Here is a 24,427-nt window from a genome sequence, read left to right as displayed (position 1 = left end):
ATCTCAGTACCAGTAGACTCACAACCCAGTTTCAGAATCACGCACCACAGAAGGAGACTCACCATACCTCTGCTAGCTCTTTGAAAAAGCCATCCGATTAGTCTAATTAACTCCAGCTCTTTCTCATGACCCTATTAATTTTTCCTTTTTGATTGTGTCCCGTACTAATCTGAAAGTTACTGTTGCATCTGCTTCTTTTCAGACACTGGATTCCAGACCATTTTAATTTGCTGAGTTTAAAAAAAAAAGAAATTCTCATTTCCTTTCTCAGGCTTGCATTAATACTGCAATGAAGTTATTGTGAAAATCCCGTAGTCACTCTGACGCTTGTCTGGGGATGCCGAGGGAGAATTTAGCATGGCCAGTGCACCTAACCAGCATGCCTTCAGGCATTGTCCATTCGGGTGTGTGACTAGGCTCATTCTCAGTCGTTCTCTGGTATTCCACACTGAGACCCCAGCCTGGATTGGTTACTAGGCCGCAGAATACCCTAAGTTAAGACAAATGAGGGGGAATCTCAGAAACTCCTCAAATTCTAACAGGATTCGACAGGGTAGATGCGGGGAGGATGTTCCTAGTGACGGGTGTGTCCAGAACCAGGGGTCACAGACTGAGGATTTGGGGTAGTCCATTTAGGACAGAGATGAGACATTTCTTCACCTAAAGAGTGGTGAGCCTGTGGAATTCATTACCACAGGAAGTAATTGATGCCAAATGTATTCAGGAGGTGGTTGGAATGGGATCAAAGGTTGTAGGGAGAAAGCATGATTAGGCTATTGAGTTGGATGATCAGCCATGATGAATGGCAGAGCAGGCTTGAAGGGACAAATGGCCTCCTTCTGCTCCTATCTTCTATGTTTCTTACTCCTCCGAGTAAGTGGATAGACATATAACTTGTTGGTGCTTCCTGTCAATGTTAATTCAAAACAAATGTTACTCTATTACTCAGGCTAAATGTTACTCAGGCTGGTGCCTGACCTTGTCTAATTTGGATTAACCTTCTCTGTTGATCTAACTTTCCTGTTTCCCCTGCTTACCTTGTGCTTTCACACAGGCTACCTCTATTACCGATGCTGCTGTTTTTCTTCAGCTAAGGCTGGCATTCCCTTCATCCTGTGTTGACACTGAGTCGCCTTGTTTTTCCACTGTCCTTACCCTCCTTTTGAAGGTATGGCTCTCCTTTACCACCTTTATTACATATCTGCACCAGATAATGTCAATTTGAGCTCTCAATCTTTATCTTTGCGAGTTCTTGCATCATTTCCTTACTGCTCTTTGGTTCTAGTCAATTATTTTAATCTTAGTGTCCTGCAGTGCAGAAGGATCCCATTCAGCCCATCGAATCTGCATCGACCACAGTCCCACTCAGTCCCTATCCCCAATGCATTTACCATAGCTAGTCCCTAATTGGACCTTTTATGGTCTATTTTTTATTGTCTGTAGCTACAACTAATGGTTAGAATTCAAACGTTCTCCCAGGGACTTTATTTTCACTTTATTTACGAGGCCCATTTCCACAGGCCAGCGTATATTGAGACATTGTGTGCAAAGTGATTGAGATAGCACTCCTGTTCATTGTCTGTTCTTGGGTCCAGAATGGGATGACCACTTCATGTTGCTGACCTTTCTGAGAGATGAGAGAATGTCAGACCGACAGGTCTAGGATCCCAGGCAAAAATTCACCATCTAATTTATTACACAATGTAAATTTATAAAGAGTAAAAATAAATTGAACTAGAGAACAGGACAGTGGTTTCACTAATTCATGAAATCTAAATCCTGATCACAGAATACTAATATGATTAAATTCTCTTTTAAGCCCTTTAGTTCCCTAGTTTGATGTAGATCATACTTTGGCCTCCAAGTGATTGTGATTCACCTTTGTAGAGATGTGGGAATAAGATCGAAACAAATGAACTGAGGAAAGATTGCTCCAGTTATACCTGGTCCAAGCAATTTCCAATCAAAACTAACAGTAGGAAAATTCCTCAAAGTAAACCCCAAATCCTTCTCTCTCAACCTTTCCACGTAGGTCAGACTTTCATCTGTTTCTGTAGCTTAATATTCCTGGAACAGCCTGGCTAGCCTGTCACTAGGGGCTTAGAGCTTGAGGGGTATTACACACATTTCTCGTCGTCTGTCTCTCTCTCTCTTGCTTGAAAGCGCATGTGCTCATGCACGCACACATGCACACAAACACACAGGCAAATTAGCATAGTTAATCCACCTAATCTGCACATTTTTGGACTGTGGCAAGAAGCTGGAGCACCCGCAGAAAACCTGTGCAGACGCGTACAGACTTTACACAGACGCTGATCCGAGGTTGGAATCGAACCTAGGTCCCTGGAGCTGTGAGGCAGCAGTACTAACCACTGTGTCACCCATACAGGGTGATGGACATTTCTTAACTTCTCAGGTCAGAGAAATAATTAGTGGGAAGCAATACACGTTTATGCCTTCAGGGATTTATTTACTAGTTTAGATCTGATGCAGAGTCCCCCGCTGCCTCGCTCTGCAGTCTATGGAAGTTGCACCCAATTAGCTCATATGCTCACGTTGTATACTTTATCTGTAACCTTTCTGCAGGAAGATCATAGCCTTGTTTAAAAATTAAGATTTGTATATCACCCGACCAAAAGTACTTATTAGCAGGTATAAGACTGAAACACATTGTCTTGATATTGGTGGTAACTTGTGTTTCCTGTAACTACTATGGTCACTGTTGATTGAAGTTTTCTCCTCATTCATTTAAGCTCTGCAGCTACTGTATCTAATTCAAGGATAAAATGATGACTGCCTAAGTCTCTTACTCTTGATGCTTTCTTAGAACTGTTGATTTCCTTAATTTCCTCAGTCTTTTAAACCCAATTGTTAATTACAAATTCAAATAGTAAATACGTGGGAAAGAGGAACAGGAGTCGACCATACCCTATAATGTCCCAAATATGGGACAGTACAGTGGTTAGCACTGTTGCCTCACAGTGCCAGGGACCCGGGTTCGATTCCTGGCTTGGGTCACTGTCTATGTTTGCATGTTCAACCTGTGTCTGCATGGGTTTCCTCTGGGTGCACCAGTTTCCTCCCACAGTCTGAAAGACGTGCTGGTTAGATGCAGTGACCTGTTCAGGTGCTGGAGTGTGGCAACCAGGGAAATTTCACAATGACTTCAGTGCAGTGTTAATGTAAGCCTTACTTGTGACTAATAAATAAAGTTTATTATGTTAGGAGTTGTTGGTTTTAAGCAAAAGAAAAGACGTGGCTGGCATGTGTAGGTTCAAACTAACAACAGTAGATCTATTCTAGGAACTATGGCCTGTGAGGCAGCAGTGTCAACCACTGTGCCACCATGCCACCCTTCATCTCAGCCCCTTATCCCATGCTTTTGTTCTCAGTTCCCCAGCAACAATCATTCCATGTCCTAAACTAACAAGCCCATTCAAATTGGAATCATTCTCAGAGTTGCTGCAGACTGGATGGGCTGAATGGCCTCTTTTGCATTGTAGTCGTTCTATGATTTCCTTTAGTTTACGCCTTTGAACTTGATTATTGCTGCTTAGTAATAAAGCAGAAGCATTTAGAAATTCTTGCTGAAGATTATCCCTCTTCTTTGCATCGTTGGTTAAGTTTGTAACTTATAAAAGATATATTCTTTATAAATCTAACCTAGAGCAGAAAAAAGTGCAAAAATCCATTCTGCTCGTCCACCATCTTCAAGATTTCCCCATTAGCATTTTCTGTCATATGAGATGGGAATGTGCTTTAGTTTGAATTGTCTACTTTCATGACAGAAATACATAGCGTTAGATTTTTCAGTTTCTTGGCTTTGCTTTGTAGAAGTCTGTATGGCTCTGTAAACTCTACTCTGAGCAGCCTAGCTTCCTTTGTGCCGTGATATAATTATCTTTTACCAAGGTTGCTTCAAGGTGGGTGTGAAGAAGTGGTTTCAAATCTCTTCCCTGGGGTCACCAACACTCATGGTAGCATAGCCCATATTTAAATTAGATAGTCATCAAGTCTGGAGAGACTTGAGATAAAACTCTCATATCCTTCAAAGTCACTCAACAAACATGGTGGGGACTAACTGCATGGTGGAGATGCGTTCACCTTCAAAAAATACACAGTGGGGAAACCACATTAAGTTTGTATGGGAGAGGAACTTTACTGTGGAAGTTCAGTGATAGTAATAGAAGTGCTGGGCCAAACTATATTCCTAGGCAACCTTTTGATAAGAATTTGGAATGAGTCCAGTGACTCTGAATGAACAGTTCACCAAGTGATACCCTGTAGCCTGTGCATTAGAATCATTGAATCCCTGAAGTGCAGAAGTCCAGTGAGCCTGCACCAACAGCAACCCCACCCAGACCCTATATCCCCGTAACCCCACATATTTACCCCCACTAATCCCCTGACGCTCGAGGGCAATTTAGCATGGTCAATCTACCTAACCTGCATGTTTTTTGCAACGGGGAGAATGTGCAAACTCCACGCAGACAGTCCCGAGGCCGGAATTGAACCCGGGTCCCTGGCACTGAGAGACAGTAGTGCTAACCACTGTGCCACTCCTTTCAGATAACTTTTCTTTCTTTGCAGATAATCATCCAGTTCCCTCTTGGATGCCTCAATTGGCCCTGCCTCCACCACACTTCAGAACTTAATCATTCACTTTTCGCGTGTCTCCATTGCTTCTTTTGCCAATTATCTGCAATTTGTGCCCCCCCTCCCCGGTTGTTCTTGATCCTTTTACCAATGGGAACAATTTCTCTCTCTACTCTGTCTAGGCCCCTCATGATTTTGAATACCTCTATCCAACTCCACTCAACCTTCTCTCCTTCGAGGAAAATAGACCCACCTTCTCTAATCTTTAGTCCACGTAACTGAAGTTCCTTATCCCTGGGGATATTCGCATGAATCTTTTTTACGCACTCTCTCATGTTTTCACATCCTTCCTAAATTGCAATGCCTAAAACTGGGTACAATACTCCAGTTGAGACTAAACCACTGTTTTATATAAGTTTAACACAACTTATTTGCTTTTGCCATCTATGTCCTTATTAAAAGCCCAGGATGCCGAATGCTTTACTAAGTGTCCGCAACCTGTCCTACATCTTCAGTGATTTATGCGCATATACATCCAGGACCCTCTGCCCTTGCATCCACTTCAGAGTTGTACCCTTCGTTTTATATTATCTTCCCGTGTTGTTCTCACAACAGTGAATCATAGAATCTGTATGATGGAGAACGAGGCCATTTGGCCCATCGAGCCTGCACCCTTGACTATCCAACCAGGCCTTAAAACTGTAACTTCACGTATTTACCCTGCTAGTCCTCCTGACAATAATAGCCAATCTTCCTAAGCCACACATGTGGGAGGAACCTAGAACACCTGGAGGAAACCCACACAGACACAGGGAGGATGTGCGAACACCACACAGACGGTGACCCAAGGCCGGGATTGAACCTGGGCCCCTGGTGCTGGGGCAGCAGTGCTAACCGCTGTGTCACCGTGCCACCCACTTCACATTTCTCCGCAATAAATTTCATCCACCACTTGTCCATCCATTCCATCATCCTGTCCTTTTGAAGTTCTACAGTCTAATCACCCCAAATTCCACCTGCCACCCCTCCTACAGGGCTGCGCCGATATTAGTGACAGCATCTGAAAATCCGAACATTATTATGCAGGCCCAGGGTGACTTCCCAATATATGTGGTCGAGATATGCTCCTCAGACACTGTCTCCAGTTTTTCCACAGTGAACAAGTACCCACTGATTAATTCAAAATGGCTCATTATTCTGATGGTGCCAACAACTTGTATAAATGTTGTGTCTTTAATGTTGTGTCTTTAATGTTGTGAAGCATCCCAAGGCACTTCACAAGAGCGTTATCGAGCAATATTTTGACACTGTGCCCATAAGGAGATACTGGAGGCAGCTAGCAGCTTGATCAAAGAAATAGGGTTTTAACAAATATCTTAAAGGAGGAGAGAGTGATAAAGAGACAGAGAGCAACTTGTAGAGCTCAGGGCCCAGGTAGCTGAAGATGTGACTGCCAGTGATGCACAGGTGCGAATAGTGAATGCACCAGTGGGCAGAACTGGAGGAATACAGAAATCTGAGTTGGAGAGCCAAAGAAGATTAGAAAGATGGGGAGGTTTTTAAAGTTTTTAGAATTTTTAAAGTTTATTTATTGGTGTTACAAGTAGGCTTACATTAACTCTGCAATGAAGTTACTGTGAAAATCCCCTAGTTGCCACACTCTGGTGCTTGTTCGGGTACACTGAGGGAGAATTTAGCATGGCCAATGCACCTCGTAGAATTAGAAGGAGGCCATTCAGCCCATCAGATATGCACCGACCATAATCCCACCCTGGCCCTATTATAACATCATGCATTTACCCTAGCTAGTCCCCCGACACTAAGGGGCAATTTAGCATGGCCAATCCACCCAACTGGCACGTCTTTTGGACTGTGGGAGGAAACCGGAGCACCCAGAGGAAACTCAGACACAGGGAGAACATAGACTCCGCAGAGACAGTGACCCAAGCCCGGAATTGAACCCGGGTCACTGGCTCTGAGAGGCAGAAGTGCGAACCACTGCTGCCCGGGGCGAAGCTGTGGAGAGCTTTAACAATGGTAACTTTAAAATTGGCATGGCTCTATGTAAAAGGACGAAATGGTTCATCAGGTTTAACTTGTTAAGTGTTGGAATTTTGTATGTTGACATAAGATCGCAATGTGATGAATTGCTGATCATTTAACATAACTTATCATTTAAAACTGAAGCACAATATTCAGGGGAGGGACAGGGGAAGTTATTCCAAACAGGGGAGAATTGGTAGAAAGCAGAGTTCCATAAATCTGAATAGATTAATTTTGTTTTATAGAAGAGCATAATTGCTTTCCTTCTGATTTCAATGGAAAATTTCATTTATAATCTAAAACGTTCAAAATACAATTTGCTTTTGTTGGGAATGACTTTAGCTCCCCTCTGTGGAAACTGCACTTAAGTGGAATCTAATAGTATGTCTCAAATTGGGTGGCAGAGTGACGCAGTAGGTAGCAGTGCTGCCTTACAGTGATCAGTGCTCCTTCCGCTCTCATTGTCAGCCACTTTAAGACTTGAACAGCAGGTTAGGTGTAAAGATTCGCATTCTAATCAGTAATCTGTAAACTGTCTGTGCTTTATATGCTCTGTCTGAGGCCAGAACACTCTGTTCACCTGACAAAGGGACTAACCCCAGAAGCTAGTGAGTGTACTATCAAATAAATCGATTGGACTTAAACCTGGTGTTGTCAGACTTTTTACTGTGTTTACCCCAGTCCAACGCCAGCATATCCACATCATGCCTTAAGGCACCAGGGACTCAGGTTCAATTCTGATTGGGTGACTGTGTGGAGTTTGCATGTTCTTCCCATGTCTGTGTGCTCCGGTTTCCTCCCACAGTCCAAAGATGTGCAGGTTAGATGGATTGGCCATGCTAAATTGCCCCTAGTGTCAGAGATTTAGCAGGGTGAATATGTGGGGTTGCGAAGTTGGAGCCTGGTTGGGATTGTCGTTGTTGTGGATCTGATGGGCCGAATGGCGTCAATCTGTGCTGTAGGATTCTATTCTATGATTCTGCCTTCCAGCCCTGTCTAACCGTGACTTACCTTTGTTCTGTCTTTGTTCTCAGGCCTAGCTTGGCTGGTTATCCCCAACACATCACTGAATTTCCAGCTGGGTTCTATGCACTTTCAGAGCTGGAGGCTCTTTGTGATGCTCTGCTCAGTACCCAGCCTGTCCTCTGCATTCATCTATGCTTTGGGAATGCCCGAGAGCCCCAAGTATCTGATGGAGGTAAGAATGTGTCACCTTCAAATTGTGTGTAACCAAAATGGGGTGGTATTTTTTCACTTTATGTATCTGTGCATGATTAAAACTCTAAGTGTAAGATTTCCTTTCAGCATGGCTTTTGATCACCTTTTATGTGCAAGTGTTAACATTAAAACTTGTACAAGGAGTCATAGTAGAGTCATAAAGGTTTACAGCATGGAAACAGGCCCCTTGGCCTAACTTGTCCATGCCGCTCTTTTTTAAACCCCTAAGCTAGTCCCAATTGCCTGCATTTGGCCCATGTCCCTCTACCCATCTTACCTATGTAACTGATAAAATACTTTTTAAAAGACAAAATTATATCCACCTCTACCACTACCTCTGGCAGCTTGTTCCAGACACTCACCGCCCTCTGGACTCTTTTGTATCTCTCCCCTCTTACCTTAAACCTATGCCCTCTAGTTTTGGACTCCCCTACCTTTGGGAAAAGATATTGACTATGTAGCTGATCTATGCCCCTCATTATTTTATAGATCTCTATAAGATCACCACTCAGCCTTCAACATTCCAGAGGAAAAAATGTCCCAGTCTGTCCAGCCTGTTCTTATAACTAAAACCATCAAGTCCTGGTAGCATTCTAGTAAATCTTTTCTGCACTCTTTCTAGTTTAATAATATCCTTTCTATAATGGGGTGCCAGAACTGTACACAGTATTCCAGGTGTGGCCTTATCAATGTCTTGTACAACTTCAACAAGACGACCCAACTCCTGTATTTTTACAGTAACGCTTTGGTCACAGGCTCTGGTCAGTAAGTGATGCTGTGGAGAGTTTCTGTATTCTACCTCCCAACTCTTGTATAAAACAAAGGGAGCTCACTGACTCACCATGGCAACGCCAGAGCACTTGGGTCTAATTTTTCAATAGTTAAGATAAACCTGTGTTTAAAAATAACTGACTGTTTGGTCCAATTCATTCTTCTGACCGATTGTCTGGACATGGGTGATACTGATATGGTCTATTGTCCAGCCTTGGATGCAGTGAGAAGGTGGGGCTTTTCCATACAATCCCTACAGCGCAGAAGGAGGCCATTCAGCCTATTGAATCTGCGCCGACTTTCTGTCAGAGCATCTTACCAGGCCCATTCCCTACCCTATCCCCGTAAGCTTGCACATTTGCCATGGCCAATCCACCTCACCTACATGCCTTTGTGACACTAAGGGACAATTTATCATGGCCAGTCCACCCTTCTGCACATCTTTGGACTGTGGGAGGAAACTGAAGCATCCGGAGGAAACCCACGCAGACAGGAGGAGAACGTGCAAACCCCACACAGTGACCCGAGGCTGGAATTAAACCCGGGTCCCTGGCGCTGTGAAGCAGCAGTGCTAATGACTGTGCCATTGTTTTCCTTCAGTTGCTATGGTGAAGCTGTCCCCATGCTGATGCTGGATCGTGCACACTCTGATGAATCTCATTAAATATTCGGAAGACTGAAGTCCAATAGTCACCAAGTTAATGCAACAGGGAATTCATTGCTTTCTTTTGTTATGAACAGAATAAATTTATTCTGTGTGTCTGAGTTTAATATGCAATCATGCTGCACAGGAGGCGGCCATTCGTCCCATTGGACCTGTGCTGTGTCTTTGAAAGACTTATCCAGTTACCCTCACATCCTGCCCTTTTTCCCATAAATTTGTGAATTTCCTCTTTTTCAATTAATTCTCTTGAAAGTAACAATTAGATTAGCTTCCGTCAAAGTTTCAGACACTCCATACAGATTTTGACAAATTGGGTAAAGAGAAAATCTCATCTCCCTTCTGAATTCTTTTGCCCATTATCTGATTGTGTTCTCTGATTGCTGGTATCCTGCCAGTGGAAACAGTTGCTCCCCGTCTACTCCTCAAAACCTCTCATGATTTTGAATGCCCCTAAATAATTGCTCCTGACCTGAAAAGAAGCAGCATTGTGTCCTCTAAACCTCTCCATGAATGAAGTCCTTTACCCCTGGTATTGTTGGAGTGGATCTACTTTGTGCACTCTTCCAAGACCTTGACAACCTTTGTAAAGTGTGGCATGAGGAATTGGACACAAGCCTCTTGTTGAAGGCTAATCAGTAATTTACCTTCTGGCACGGTGGCACAGTGGTTAGCATTGCTGCCTCTCAGCGCCAGGGACCTGGGTTCAATTCCTGCCTTGGTCACTGCCTGTGTGGCATCTGCACGTTAATCCCTTGTCTGCGTGGGTTTCCTCCCACACTCCAAAGATGTGTGGGTTAGGTTGATTGGCTAAGCTGAGTTGACCCTAGTGTCAGGGGATTAAAAGGGTAAATATGTGAGGGCATTGGGCCTGGGTGGGATTGTGATCGGTGCAGATTCGATGGGCCAAATGGCCTCTTCCTATACTTGTAGGCATTCTGTGATTCTTTTGTACTTCGTCTCTGCAAAGCCAAGGATTCCTGGATTTTTTTTTGTTTAAATTACCATATCAATTTCTCCTGCCAGTTTCAAAGATTTGTAGGCGAACGCTCCAGAACTCTGTTCCCACGCCCATTTTAAAATTGTCCTATTTATACATAGTGCTGTAATGAATTTCCACCAAGAAATGAAGGAGAACAGGACGGTCTATCTGCTAATCTCCACTGCCTTGGTTCTTGATGTTCAGTGCCTGTGGAGAAGGATTTTATCTGCTTGCATTTGCTGCCCAGAATATGCAATCTGTAGCTCTGTTTTTCTGATTGTCTCCATTTAGTCATTGCCGTTATTCTGTTGTATTCAGCATCTTGATTTGTAGTTGATTTTTCTTTTCCATTTATTCGTCCTGCCAAAAGAGGTGTCTGAGAATCAATTACTTTTCGTCTGTTTTTGCACAAAATACTACAGATTTTGGTACCTGCCTCCCAATTCCTTTCTCTCTCACTGTCCCAAAGACCCTGCTTTATGGAAGGTTGCCATCTCGGTTGTCCTTGAGCAGTTCCTTGTGTGATGATATTGTGTCTTTAAGAAATGCATTCCAATCATGGTTCTTCATAGAATGATAGAACCCTGCAGAGCAGAAGGAGGCCATTCAGCCCATCAAGTCTGCTTCAACCACAATCCCACCCAGGCCCTATCCCCATACATTTACCCTAGCTTAGTCTCCCTGACACTAAGGGGCAATTGAGCATGGCCAACCCACCTAACCTGCATATCTTGGGACTGTGGAGGGAAACCGGAACACCCGGAGGAAACCTATGCAGACACGTGGAGAATGTGCAGACTCCACACAGACAGTGACCCAAGCTGGGAATTGAACCCGGGTCTGTGGTGCTGTGAGGCAGCAGTGCTAACCACTGAACCACAGGCTAATGATTGATTTTAGCTTGGGGTGTGTCTGTTTTAATCTGAGCTGAGTTTGTTTGCTGTCTCCCGCTGGGATCTCAGTGTAGGGTTTTGATTAGGTTCACTGACAGTCATGTGCTTTAAGGGAGCAGCTAAGCTTGCATGGAAAAGCAGGTGGTTATTGCCAGGTTCTGAAAGAAGCAAGAGATCTTACACTCGAGAGATTCCCAATCTCAACAACGTTATTGGAGAGAGTTCTAGATTTTTAAAATTCATTCACAGGACCTGGGCATTGCTGACATGATTGGTATTTATTGGTCACTTGTACTTACCCCGGAGATGCAACTTGAGTGTGTTGCTAGCCAATTAAGACTCCACGATTTTGTTTAGGCCCTGGAGTCAAGCATAGGCCTGATTGGGAAGGATTGAGAATTCCCTTCCCTGAAGGACATTGGTGAACCAGATGAGATTTTACAACATTCCAGTAGTTTATGGCCTATGTTATTTGAATTTCAGGCTTATTTAATTGAAGTTGAATTTCCCCGCAGTCATGATGGTATCCAAATTCAGTAGTCCAGTATCATTGCCACTATCATGCCCTCATTTCCTGTTATCATCCCTGCTCATTTAAACTTGAATTTTAAGATTAAACTCCCTGCTTTTGAATCCCCCATTAGGAAACTCAAACTGACTTCTTTAATCATCTTAAAACGCACCCCCAACCCCCACCGCAGGAGGAATGCCTTCTGAGTGACTGACCGCCCCCAACCATCCCAGGAGGAATGCCCTTGAATGACTCACTGCTCTCAACGACCCCAGGAAGAATGCTGTTTCAATGACAAATTTCCCCCAAGAGCCCCAGGAGGAATGTCCTTTGAATGACTAACTACCCCTACCCACCCCAGGAGGACTGCCTTCTGAATGAGGAGCCGCACCAAGAGTTAACTTGGTTTTGAAGTGCTTACCACGCTAAACGCAATCAGACCACTGCCAAGGGTCAGGAGGACAGCAAAGATATCTTGTGAAAAATACACTCTTAAGTGTTTTCACTTCCTGTTGAGTCTGAAATGCTGAATGGTTAAGTGGGCAAGGATTTGCAAATTGGCCACTGTTTTTAAAAAAAAAGTAATTGGGAGTCCTGATTCAAGCTCAAATTTCTTGGCCAGGACCCGTTTGGTCATTCATTTCCCTACTGCGGGAATTTGCATTGGTGCAAATTGATATTCCTTGCGTTTTATTTATTCCGTCCAGCTAGAGAGATGATGGATGCTGATATTTCTAGGCGTGTAGTCTGAGAGTGGGATGGCAGCGACGTGGCAGTCAGCAGGACTTTTTCAAGGTGCCTTCGCTGTCTAGTCTGTATGTAAATCTAGCAACAATTCATCTTCAATGCTCAGCTATTTAAACCAGTCAGCAGATGGTGCTGATCCAGAGCTCCAGCCTCTTTGGCACAGTTAAGCAGCAATAAATAGCAACTGACACTCCATGCATTTTATATTATAATGGGCCAATAGGATTGCTGCCATTATTAGGGCACGGCGAGAGGGAAGTTAGGAAGCACTTATTCTTAAGAGTCATAGAGGTTTTACAACATCTACCTTATCTATACCCCTCATTGTTTCATAGATCTCTGTAAGATCACTCCTAAGTCTCCTGCATTCCAGGGGGAAAAAAAATTCCCGGTCTATCCAGCCTCTCTTTATAATTCGAATCATCAAGTTGCATCCTAGTAAATCTTTGCTGCACTCTTTCTAGTTTAATAATATCCTTTCTATAATAAGGTGACCAGAACTGGGTGCACAGTATTCCAAGTGTGGCCTTGCCAATGTCTTGTACAACTTCGACAAGATGTCCCAACTCCTGTATTCATTGCTCTGACCAATGAAACCAAGCATGCCGAATGGCTTCTTCACCACCCTGTCCACCCGTGACTACACTTTCAAGGGGCTATGAACATGTACCCCTAGATCTTTTTTTTCTATAACTCTCCCAACACAATACCATCAACTGAGTAATTCCTGCCCTGGTTCAATCTACCAAGATGCATCACCTCACGTTTATCTAAATTAAACTCCATCTGCCACTCATCGGCCCACTGGCCCAAACTGATCAATATCCCATTGCCCTAGATAACCTTCTTAACACACAAAAGTTTATAAATCTCCCCAAAAGGTTGTTGAACAACAGTTGGACCAAATTGGTAAATGGACTTGAAAAGCAAGGTTGGCTGTGACACATTGGGATGGCACCAGCACAGACTTTGAGGGGCTGAGTGGCCCTGGGCAGTTCTTGTTTCCCCAGCTCTCTTACCAGTGAGCCAGATTAAGGTGTGAGGATGCTGACCAAATGATTGAGCTAAGACTTGAGGCAGGCAATTTACCAGAGAGCCCCAGGCCACCAAAACCGCTGATAAGCAAGAGTGAGTTCTGTGGAACGGCAAAATTGAGTAGCGGCGCCCAGCTTGCCTGACGTTTGTCCAGATTGGATTTTAAATCTTGCATTGAATGATTTGAAGAACAGCAGGAGGTTTTTTTCAGTTCATTCATAGGATGTGAGCATTGCTGGCCAGCTAGCATTTGTTGCCCATCCCTAATTACCCTTGCGGAGGTGGTAGTGAACCACTGCCTTGAACTGCTGAAGCCGATCTAGGGTAGGTACATTCACAGTGCTATTACAGAGGAAGTTCCAGGATTTTGGCCAAGCTACAGTGGAGGAACTCACGGTCTTCCCTATTCCCCAGTTGGCCAATGTTTAAAAGCAAAGTGCATTTTGATTTCTCCCCTAAATGCCCAAGCCCTGATTTATAATGTTTGCTTCCTTGTTTTTATTCCTGTCCCACATCCCCCCCGCCATACAAAACAGTTTCTCGGCATTTACTCATTAGTTTCGTAGAACCCCCTACACTGCAGAAGGAGGCCATTTGGCCGATCAGGTCTGCACTGATCCTCCAAAAGAGCACTGTAGGCCCACTCCCCTGCACTATCCCTGTAACCTTACACATTTACCATGGCCAATTCACCTAACCTACAAATCCTTGGACACCAAGAAGCAATTTAGCATGGCCAACCAGACTAGCTGACACATCTTGGACTGTGGGAGGAAACCCATGCAGACACGGGGGGAGAATGTGCACACTCCACACAGACAGTGACTCAAGCCAGGAGTCGAACCCTGGTCCCTGGCATGGTGGCACAACCAACATCACTAATAACAGGGCATATGGTCATCATCTCATTGTTGCTTGTAGGAGCATGCTGTGTGAAAATTGGCTTCAGTGACGACTGTCAAAAATAGTTAATCAGCTGTTCATCAGATACAAGTGGAGGTAGTGCATTTTGGTTGGGAGAATAGGGAAATCATTTATTACTTGGAAAGTGCAAGTCTTGGCAGGGTGGAGTGACAGAAGCAGCTCGGAGTATAAACACATCAATCACTGCAAGCCTCGCAGCAGGTTAGCAAAGGCCTAAGGAAATCTAACCAAACACTGGACTTTATTTCTACAGGGATAAAATTGGGAAGTTGTGCTAAGGCTTTATCAAATCTTAGTTTCGAGCACAAGTACACCGTGCAGTTCCAATTTGCAAAAAGGGAATGAATGAAGACTGAGACAATTGACCAGAGGTGCATTGCTTACACATCAGCGTAGGGCTGATAGGTTGGCCATCTTTTCCCTTTAAGTAGAATTGACGTAATAGACTCCCTACATTGCAGAAGGAAGCCATTCAGCCCATCAAGACTGCACCAAATCTCTGACAGAGTACCTTACCCAGGGCCCCTCCCCACCCCCCCCATCCATGTCATCCCTGTAACCCCCCACATTCCACACTGTCATCCAAGGCTGGAATTGAACCCAGGTCCCTATAGCTGTGAGGCAACAGTGCTATAACCGCTGTGCCACTTGAGTAAATAAATAGAGCTGTTCAAAATGATGAAATAACTTGATAGAGTGGACACAGGAAGAATGTTTCCTCTTGTGGGGAGGAGACTGACAACATAACATAGTTATCCAATAGGGAATTCAGAAGAAATTTCTTTACCCAGAGTGGTGACCGTGTGGAACTTGCTACCACGTTGAGTGGCTGACATCAGTGGTTTAGGAATATTCAAGGGGAAACTACATGAGCATATGAGGGAGAAGGGAACGGAGAGTTCCAATCATAAATTTAAATGGGAAAAGATTGGAGGTGGCTGAATACCAATATAGACTGGTTGGACCAAATGCTAGTTTTCATACCCGTATATACTATATAAAGCGCTTGGGGACATCTTGAAGTTTTGATATAAATAAGTTCTTTCCTTTTCTGCTCACTAATGTACAACATTAGTGAGAGGACATGAGAGCAGACGAACCCACTCCTTTTCTCCCCAATAAGAGGTGACCCTGCTGTTAGACTGGCCTCCAGGTGACTCAGTCAGGGTTCAGGTTGAGGTGCACAGAGCAGCAGCAATCGTGAATTACCTCACCCACCATGGATTGTTCAGGGCACTTGGCAGAGTCAACTCTGAGAGGGAAATTAAATGGAGGTGACAAGTTCCTCTTTGTGTGCCAATCCTCTGGGACTCGGCTAAAGAGATGCTGTCTTTAACTGTGTCTTGTCTGTTCTGAAAGAAAAGCGGTCTTGTGTTTATACAGCCCTTTTAATGACCTCGACCACCCCTAAGTGTTTTATAGCCAGTGAAGCATGGTTGCTGCTGTATTGCAGGAAATACAGCAGCTCGTTAAGAATAGCATGTTCTCACAAATAGCAACGTAATATGAAAAGACAGATTGATGTTGAGAGAGCACTTTTTCCAATCAAAATGTCTCCAAGTGTGTTACAGCCAATTAAGTATTTTTGACATGTACCATGGAAAATGTGGCAGTCAGCTCACTCTCAGCAAACTGCCACAAGCAGCAGTGTATTGGTCTGTGTGTTGTGATGTTGATTGAGAAATGAATATTGGCCTGGTCGTTCCTGATAATGCCACTCCCCGTTCTTCAAAGTAGTACTGTGACATTTCTTTATGGGAGCCAGGCTGATCTCGAGAGTGCAGCACCCCTGCCTTCCTGCACTGCTGTGCCAGCCAACATTTTGCTTTCATCTGATGGGCAATTCCTGTGGCTGATCGCGTTCAGCGTGCTTGTCCAATGTCTTCAACACTCTCCCCAAAATGTGCAATTTTTAAAAACTTCCCATAGCTCATGGCTCAAGTTGGTCACGTTACCTAATTATAGTCTTGCTTTTTTTTTGTTGGCGTGCTGCTCTCCAGATTTGTGTAACTACAAGAGCATAATTTACCATCTCTGGTAGATTAAAAAACCAGGCTTACGCATGAGAGGATCGATGTTTAACGTTTGTAAGCTAAAAATATACATTTGAGTGATTGGAATAAATATCATTTAGCTGGCTGCTTTTGCCATGAAATCGGCACTTTTCACATGGAGTGCCGTGAGTCATTCCTGACTCATGAATATTTGACAACCCCGTGCTAACTTGCCAAATCCTCCCATTGTTCCTTCAAAGTCAACCATTTTCATAAGTCAGTTGTTCTGGTTAACACCTTCGTTCCCTGCCTTCTCCCTCTGAAATCGTCCATTGTTCGCTATGGAATATGGAAGGCATGAGTATTACAACAACTTTCTTTCCAATAAGTACCTTTAGCCCAATGAAATATTCCAGAATACTTACAGGTGTGTTCTCAGGCCACACCGTGGCACAATGGTTTGTACTTCAGGGTTCGATTCCGACTTGGTCTGTGCGAAGTCTACACATTCTTCCTGTGTTTCCGCCAGGTGCTCCAGTTTCCCCTCATAGTCCAAAGATGTGTAGGTTAGGGGGATTAGTGGAGTTATGGGGATAGGGCAGGGGGGTTTTGTGCTTGAGTAAGATGCTCTTTCTGAGAGTCGGTACAGGCTCAGTGGGCCAAGTGGCCACCTTCTGTACTTAGGGACTCTTTGGTTCTATGATATGAGAGTAGGCAGTGAAGTTAAGCCCATTATCTGATCAGCCATGAACAGCAGAGCAGACTTGAGGGTCTGAATAGCCTACTCCCGTTTCTAATTTCTGTAAGTCTTCATCTCAATAACATAGCAGTAGGCTAGTAGTTCAGAGACTCGGGTAGTGCTCTGGGAACCCAGGTTCAAACCTCACCATGGCAGATGGCAAAATTTGAATTCAGTAAAAATCTGGATTTAAAACTTTAATGATGACCATGACCATCATTGTTAATAAAAGCCAATCCATTAGGGAAGGAAATCTGCCATCCTTATATGGCCTGGCCTACATAGACTACAGATCCACAGCAATGTGGTAGACTCTTAATTGCACTATAGTGGCCCAATAAACTGCTCAGTTCAAGGACAATTAGGGATGGGCAATAAATGCTGGCCCCAGCCAGTGACACCGACGTCACATCAATAAATAAATAGTCACTCGTGCAATGACTCCTTCTTGGGAATAGCATTACTTCTGAAGTTTAACTTTATTTATCAGTGAAACAAGTAGGCTTACATTAACACTGTAATCATAGAATCCCTACAGTGCGAAGGAGGCCATTTGGCCCATCGAGTCTGCACCAACCACAATGCCACCTGGGCCCTGTTCCCATAACCCTGCATATTTACCCCTGCTAATCTCCCTGACGAGGGTCAATTTACAACGGCCAACCAGCAGATCTTTGGACGGTGGGAGGAAACACGCACAGACATGGGGAGAATGTACAAACTCCACATAGACAGTCACCTGAGGCCGGAATCGAACCTGGATCCCTGGCGCTGAGAGGCAGCAGTGCTAACCACTGTGCCGCCCATCAGCAGAGGTCCTCACTTAGCAGTTAGAACTTCAGTGCTTATAGAGTGCATGCAAGATGATGCACACTACCTAAACATTTAAAAGAACTCAATCTTCCCATTTTTCAAACCCACTTTGACAACACACTGGAGCTATAGTCCATGCAGGATTAAAGAATTGTGTGCAACCATCTTGCTATCTAGAGTGCAGCTAGCACCAAAATCTGACTTTAAACCATACATTTAGCATTGGTGCAACATTAAAGTTGCAGCATAAACAGACGCTTAGTAATATTTTCATGTAAAAAATGTATTTTTACACACTAGCAGATCCTTGGTGATGTTGCTCATGACAGTTGAATTATAGACCGTTTTCTAATGGAGCTGTATTTGATTTGGAAAATGTTACAGGAAGTAAGTGTGGCATTTTTGGAGGTGTATCGCTTATGCAAGGATCTTAATATATTACTCAACGAGCAAGAGCAGGGCCAACAAAATGGGAGGAAGAGTAGTACATTTTTAAATAATAGGATGGGGCTGGAAAGTATTCTTTAGTTGACAGGTATTTTAAAATTAAATGATATGAACAATATTAGTATTTCAGAACACAGGTGATCGCAGGTTGGAAAGAAAGACGTAAACAAACTGGCCGGTATAGAACAGGACGTTGGAGCTTATAAACACCTGAAATCAAATGTGGAGCTACTTTATCTAAATTACAAACATTGAGATATCGGGTAGAATAGAACTGGAAGGGGAGTGGGAGCTGTCGGGTGGAGAATCAGAAAGCAAGTCAGAGCAGATGGCAGGTCCAGAGGTTGGATGTATTAGAATTAAACTATGTAGAAAGAGGATTGAGACCGAACTACCTAAATGTCTAGGAGGAGGGAGTGGGGCCGAAACAGACAATGAGAAGTGGTCAAGAATGAAGTCACTGTGAAAATCCCCGAGTCACCACTCTCTGGCACCTGTTCGGGCACACTGAAGGAGAATTTAGCACGGCCAGTGTACCCTAACCAGCACGCCGTTCAGAGTGTGGAGGGAAGCCAGAGCACCTGGAGGAAACCCAGAACCTGTTCCTCTGATTTTTATGATCCTTGTAATTTTCTTTGTTATTTCCTTGCTCTTTACATCACAAAATAATGCTCAGCTCACTGAGATCAGCACTTTTTGTCAGAAAATAAGTCTCTAGAATGAGATTTGAACCCAGAACCTTCTGACTCCGAGGTGAGAGTGCACTGCAGTCTGAGCCACGACCCACCCACCATATCCAGCAATCAGTGTTTCTGAATAATTCCAGCGTTTTTGATGTTGTCCCTAATGAATGGAGCATTCTCGATGGGCCAAATGGCCTTGTGTTCTGTAACCATCTATGAATTTTTTTGAAATCAGACGCTTGACCTCCGGTGACCTAAAAGCAGTCAGGCTGAAGCCAAAAACATGAATCAGGAACAGTCTAGAAATCTCCGAGACAGTTCAGATCAATTCACTTCCTGTACCATTTTCTGAGCAGCCAACACTGCATGAGTCACTGATGCGATGGACTAAATTGGTTTGCTCTATGCAAGTATTGTATTGATGAGTTTCACTGTTAAGCACATCCACTGGCTTGGTAAAGCCCTTTCAAATTATCAGTGGTTACTGATGGTTTCCGTTTCTTCTGCAGCTGCGTACAGAATGTTATTTCCAGACTTAACTTGTCATGTCATTCCTATCTTATTGATCCAGCTCTCTTTGAGGGAGACCTGTGTGCCAGCGTGAACCTCCTGGCCACATCCATCAGCTGGAGAGGACAGATCTGCACTTGTTCAGGGAATGGCTCTCACGGAGGCTTTGTTTTCAGCAGGCAGGCAATGCCTGAGTTGTATCGTATTGGGGGCAGCACGGTGGTTAGCACTGCTGCTTCTCAGCGCCAGGGACCTGGGTTTGATTCCTGGCTTGGGTGACTGTGCAGAATTTAGATGTTCTCCCCGTGTCTGCGTGCGTTTCCTCCCAGAGTGCAAAGATGTGTGGGTTAGATTGATTGGCCATGCTAAATTGCCCCTAGTGTAAGGGGGATTAACAGGGTAAATGTGTGGGGTTGCGGGAATAGGACTCGGATGGGATTGTGGTTGTCACAGACTCAATGGGCCAAATGGGAATATATGTGTAAAGATACTATGATTTGGCCAAACTCCAGTGAAGGCAGCCAGTGATTGTATCTTTAGCAATGAACGTTAATGTCTCTGGCTCCTTGTTGGCTGGTAGTACAGGGGTCTGTGCTGCGTGCAGTTTGGAACTTGCAAGTCATTGGAGAGGGTTGGCTAAATGGTGCAAATGTATCGCGATGGGGAGAGATTTTGCACTACCCCGCCCCCGGGCTTCCTGTCACTGGGTCACTGAGCTAAACGAGATGGTTCACATAAACTACTGACCACCAATTTCTACCTCTGAAAGATTGCCTGACTTTGCCCCTGTATCAGTTATCTGCTGCTGTGACCCTCATTCCTGCCTTTTGTTATCTTTGGACTAGACTATTTCAACACATTGTTAACTGGTTTCCTCTATTCTACTCTCTGTAAATATAAGGCTATCCAAGGCACTGCTGGCTGTGTCCTTACTTGCACAAAGCCCCACTCAGTCATCATTCATGTACTTAACGACCTACATTGTTTCCTGGGTTAAGCTGTCAGTTGGTAGGACTCTTGGCACAGTGGTTAGCAGCGTTGCCTCAGTGACAGTGCCGGGTTTGATTCCGGCCTTGAGTGACTGCCTGTGTGGAGTTTGCACATTCTCCCGGTGTCTGTGTGGGTTTCCTCCCATAGCCCAAAGAAGTGCGGGTTAGGTGGATGAGCCATGGTAAATGTGCAGGGTTACGGGGATCGGGCAGGAGGGGAGGGCCTGCGTAAGATGCTCTGTCAGAGAGCCTCCCCAATTTTAATCGCTACATCATAGAATCCCTACAATGCAGAAGGAGGGCATTTGGCCCATTGAGTCTGCACCGACAATAATCCCACCCAGGCCCACTCCCCATAACCCCACGTATTGACCCTGCCAATCCCCTTGACACTAAGGTCAATTTTGCACGGCCAATCAATGCATCTCGCGCATCTTTGGAGTTGTGGGATGAAACCGGAGCACTCAGAGGAAACCCATCTAGGCAGGAGGAGAATGTGCAGCCTCCACACAGACTGACCCGAGGCCAAAATCGAACCTGTCTCTCTCACACTGAGATGCATCAGTGCTCACCACTGTGCTGCTGTTGGTGGATGTACCTTTAGCTGCTCTGCCCTAAGGTTCCCCTCTCTCTCTCTCCCCCACCCCCCACTCCCCTTCTCCCCACCCCACCCACGCCCCCGTCTTGTGCCTCCCCCCCTCCGTCTTGTTCTCTCCTCCCCATCCCCCTGTCTTGCGCACCCCCCACCCCGTCTTATTCTGCCCCCCCCCCCGGCCCATCTTGTTCCACCTCCCCCCCCCCCACCCCTCTGTCTTGTCCCTCTGCTCCTCGGCCTCCCCCCCGCCTCAAACCCCCCCGCTTTGTCACTCGTTCACCCCCCTCGCCTCGCCTCACCTCCCCCACCTCGTTCTCTTCCCCCCACTCCCGCCTAGTGCCTTGCTTCATGTTATTACATTAAAGGCACTGTATAATTGTGTTACTGGACCCTGGGGTGTCACTAGTGTTTATTGGCTGTAGCTCAGTTCCCTGGAGAAGGTGCTGGAGAACCACTGCAATTGCTGTGATGCAGGGACTGCCGCAGTGCTGTCGTGCAGGGAGATCTTGGCCTTTTGACCCAGCTGTGACTTTGTCAGTCAGACAGTGTGCAGTCTGGGGGAGGAACTTAGAGGTGACACTGATACTCCCATAAACATAGTGCCCTCATCCTTTTAGATGCTAGTGGTTATAGGTTTGGATATTGATGTTGGGGAAGCCTTGGTGAATTGCTGTTGTGTATATGATGCACATTGCTACCTCTGTGCACTGGTGAAGGAGAGCTCAAAGTGGAGGGGGCCAAGCAGGGCTGGATTGTTGTTGGAGACGTACTCATCCAGACAAGTTAGAAAATATTCCATCACACTCCTGACTTGTGCCTTATAGGTAGCAGATGGGCTTTGGGGAGTCGGAATTCATTTGAAATGCATGGATTGGTAGTAGGGCCTCTGCCAAATGAATTTTGCCACAGGTGATGCCGTAATTACCTTGTTCTACAACGTACCTGCAGAACCTCTCAGCTGTGTGTACGTGAAATTTTGAAAATTCTAGAAACACTCCAATCTAATAGCATACGGGAAAAGAGAAGCTGTTAAGGTTTCCAGTTGATGCTCTTTCAACAGAACACGGCAAACACATGATCAAGCACAAGAGTGTAGAAAAACCACTTGCAGAACTGTTGCCTCCTTCACACTTGTTGCCACTTGATAAAAGCTGCCATGATGTTCACCGATGACATCTTCTCCTTACAAAGCATCATTATGCAAATTATGCCAGAGATCAGGATCCCTAGGGTGGCACAGTGGTTAGCATGGCTTCCTCGTGTTACATGAGAACATTACATGTACAGTGGACAATGGGGAATCTGTGGATATGGTGTATCTGGATTTCCAGAAGGTATTTGACAAGGTGCTGCACCAAAGACTGTTACATAAGCTATGTTACGGATCAGGTATTAGCATGGATAGAGGATTGGTTAACTAACAAAGCAAAGAGCGGGGGTAAATGGGTGTTTTTCTGATTGGCGATCAGTGACTAGTGGTGTGCCTCAGGGATCAGTGTTGGGACTGCAATTGTTCACGATTTATTTGGATAAATTGGAAATGGGAACCAAGTGTAATGTGTCAAAATTCGCAGATAACACTAAGATAAGTGGCAGAGCAAAGTGTGCAGAGGATTCTGAAAGCCTGCAAAGAGATATAGATAATCTAAGTGAGTGGGTGAAGAGTACAATGTTGGTAAATGTGAGGTCATTCATTTTGGTAGGAATAACAGCAAAGTGGATCATTATTTAAAAAGTTGCAGCATGCTGCTGTGCAGAGGGACCTGGGTGTCCTTGTGCAGGAATCTTAAGGAGTTGGTTTGCAGGTCCAGCAGGTAATTAAAAAGGCAAATGGAATTTCGTCCTTCATTGCTGGAGGGATGGAGTTCAGAAACAGCGGGTTTATGTTGCAGCGTATAAGGTGCTGCTGATGCTTTACCTGGAGTACTGTGTACAGTTTAGGTCTCCTTACTTGAGAAAGGATATACTGGCACTGGAGTGGGTGTAGAGGAGATTCTGGAGTTGAGAGGGTTGGCTTATGAGGAGAGACTGGGGCTATGCTCATTGGCATTCAGAAGAATGAGGGCAGATCTTATTGAAACATATAAGATTATGAAGGGAATAAATAAGATAAAAGCAGGGAAGTTGTTTCTACTGGCGGGTGAAACTAGAACTTGAGGGCATGGCCTCACAATAAGAGGGAGTAGATATAGGATGGAGTTGAGGAGGAACACCTTCACACAAAGGGTTGTGAATCTGTGGAATTCCCTGCCAGTGAAGCAATTGAGACTACCTCATTGAATGTTTTAAAGACAATGATAGATAAATTTTTGAACAGTAAAGGAATTAAGGGTTATGGTGAGCGAGCAGGTAAGTGGAGCTGAGTCCATCAAAAGATCAGCCATGAGCTTATTGAATGGCGGAGCAGGCTCGAGGGGCCAGATGGCCCACTTCTGCTCCAAGTTCTTATGTTCTCACAGTGCCAGGAACCTGGGTTCGATTCCCGGTTCGGGTCACTGTTTATGTGGAGTCTGCACATTCTCCCCGTGTCTGCGTGGGTTTCCTTCGGGTTTGCTCCAGTTTCCTCCCACAGTCCGAAAGACATGCTGTTTTGGTGCATTGGCAATGCTAAATTCTCCCTCTGTGTACCCGAACAGTTGCCGGAGTGTGGCAACTAGGGGGTTTTCACAGCTGCTTCACTTCAGTGTTAATGTAAGTCTGCTTGTGACACTAATAAATAAAGTTTTGTGTCACTGCTGTGGGAGGGTTTTTCCCGGTGTCACTCACCTCTGCTCCTGCTCAATTATATTGAATCGCTCCTGGCTCACTTCCCTTAAACCCAACTCGATCAATTCTCTAGGATGCAGTATAATGAGATCGACTGATGCACTGTTGCCTGAGGTGCAAGATTGCTCCAGATTACTGTCTGCCAATGCAGATTTCCCCTGCCTTAGATCAGAAAGCCTGCCTCTCTGCATTGCTCCAGTCCTTGTCCATTCCTCAATTTTCATTGCTTTGTCATTTCTGGCTGTGCCTTTAGCTAGAATCATCTGTCCCTCCTTTCTCCCTTTCAGACACTGCTTAAAACTTACCTTAAAACAGGCTCAGGAACACCTGTCCCAATGCCCCCATAGTGTCGATTAATGTGTTCTATCACATTAAGGTGCTTTATAAGCTGAACACACACACATTGACTGAGTTCAGAGCAAATTACTGCGGATGCTTGAATCTGAATCAAAAACAGAAAATGCTGGAAAAATCTCAGCAGGCCTGATGGTATCTGTGGAGAAGGTATTG

At 44.8% G+C, this 24,427-nt stretch overlaps 1 protein-coding gene across 3 annotated transcripts in view; it reads left to right on the top strand.

Annotated features, from left to right (window-relative positions):
• The window catches only part of sv2 (synaptic vesicle glycoprotein 2), a 78,822-nt gene that overhangs the window by 23,076 nt on the left and 31,319 nt on the right, over positions 1-24,427 (top strand). For all 3 annotated transcript variants that reach the window (XM_080183342.1, XM_080183340.1, XM_080183341.1), the window contains exon 6: positions 7,674-7,837. In XM_080183342.1, the coding sequence (XP_080039468.1) occupies positions 7,674-7,837 (164 nt within the window). The remainder of the gene's footprint in view (positions 1-7,673; positions 7,838-24,427) is intronic.

Source organism: Carcharhinus amblyrhynchos, unplaced genomic scaffold (genome assembly GCF_965287045.1).
Source record: "Carcharhinus amblyrhynchos unplaced genomic scaffold, sCarAmb.v2.hapA chromosome_254, whole genome shotgun sequence".
Taxonomy (NCBI): Eukaryota; Metazoa; Chordata; class Chondrichthyes; order Carcharhiniformes; family Carcharhinidae; genus Carcharhinus; species Carcharhinus amblyrhynchos.
The sequence above is the reverse complement of the archived record's forward strand: the minus strand, read 5'-3'. Positions and strand labels throughout refer to the sequence as shown.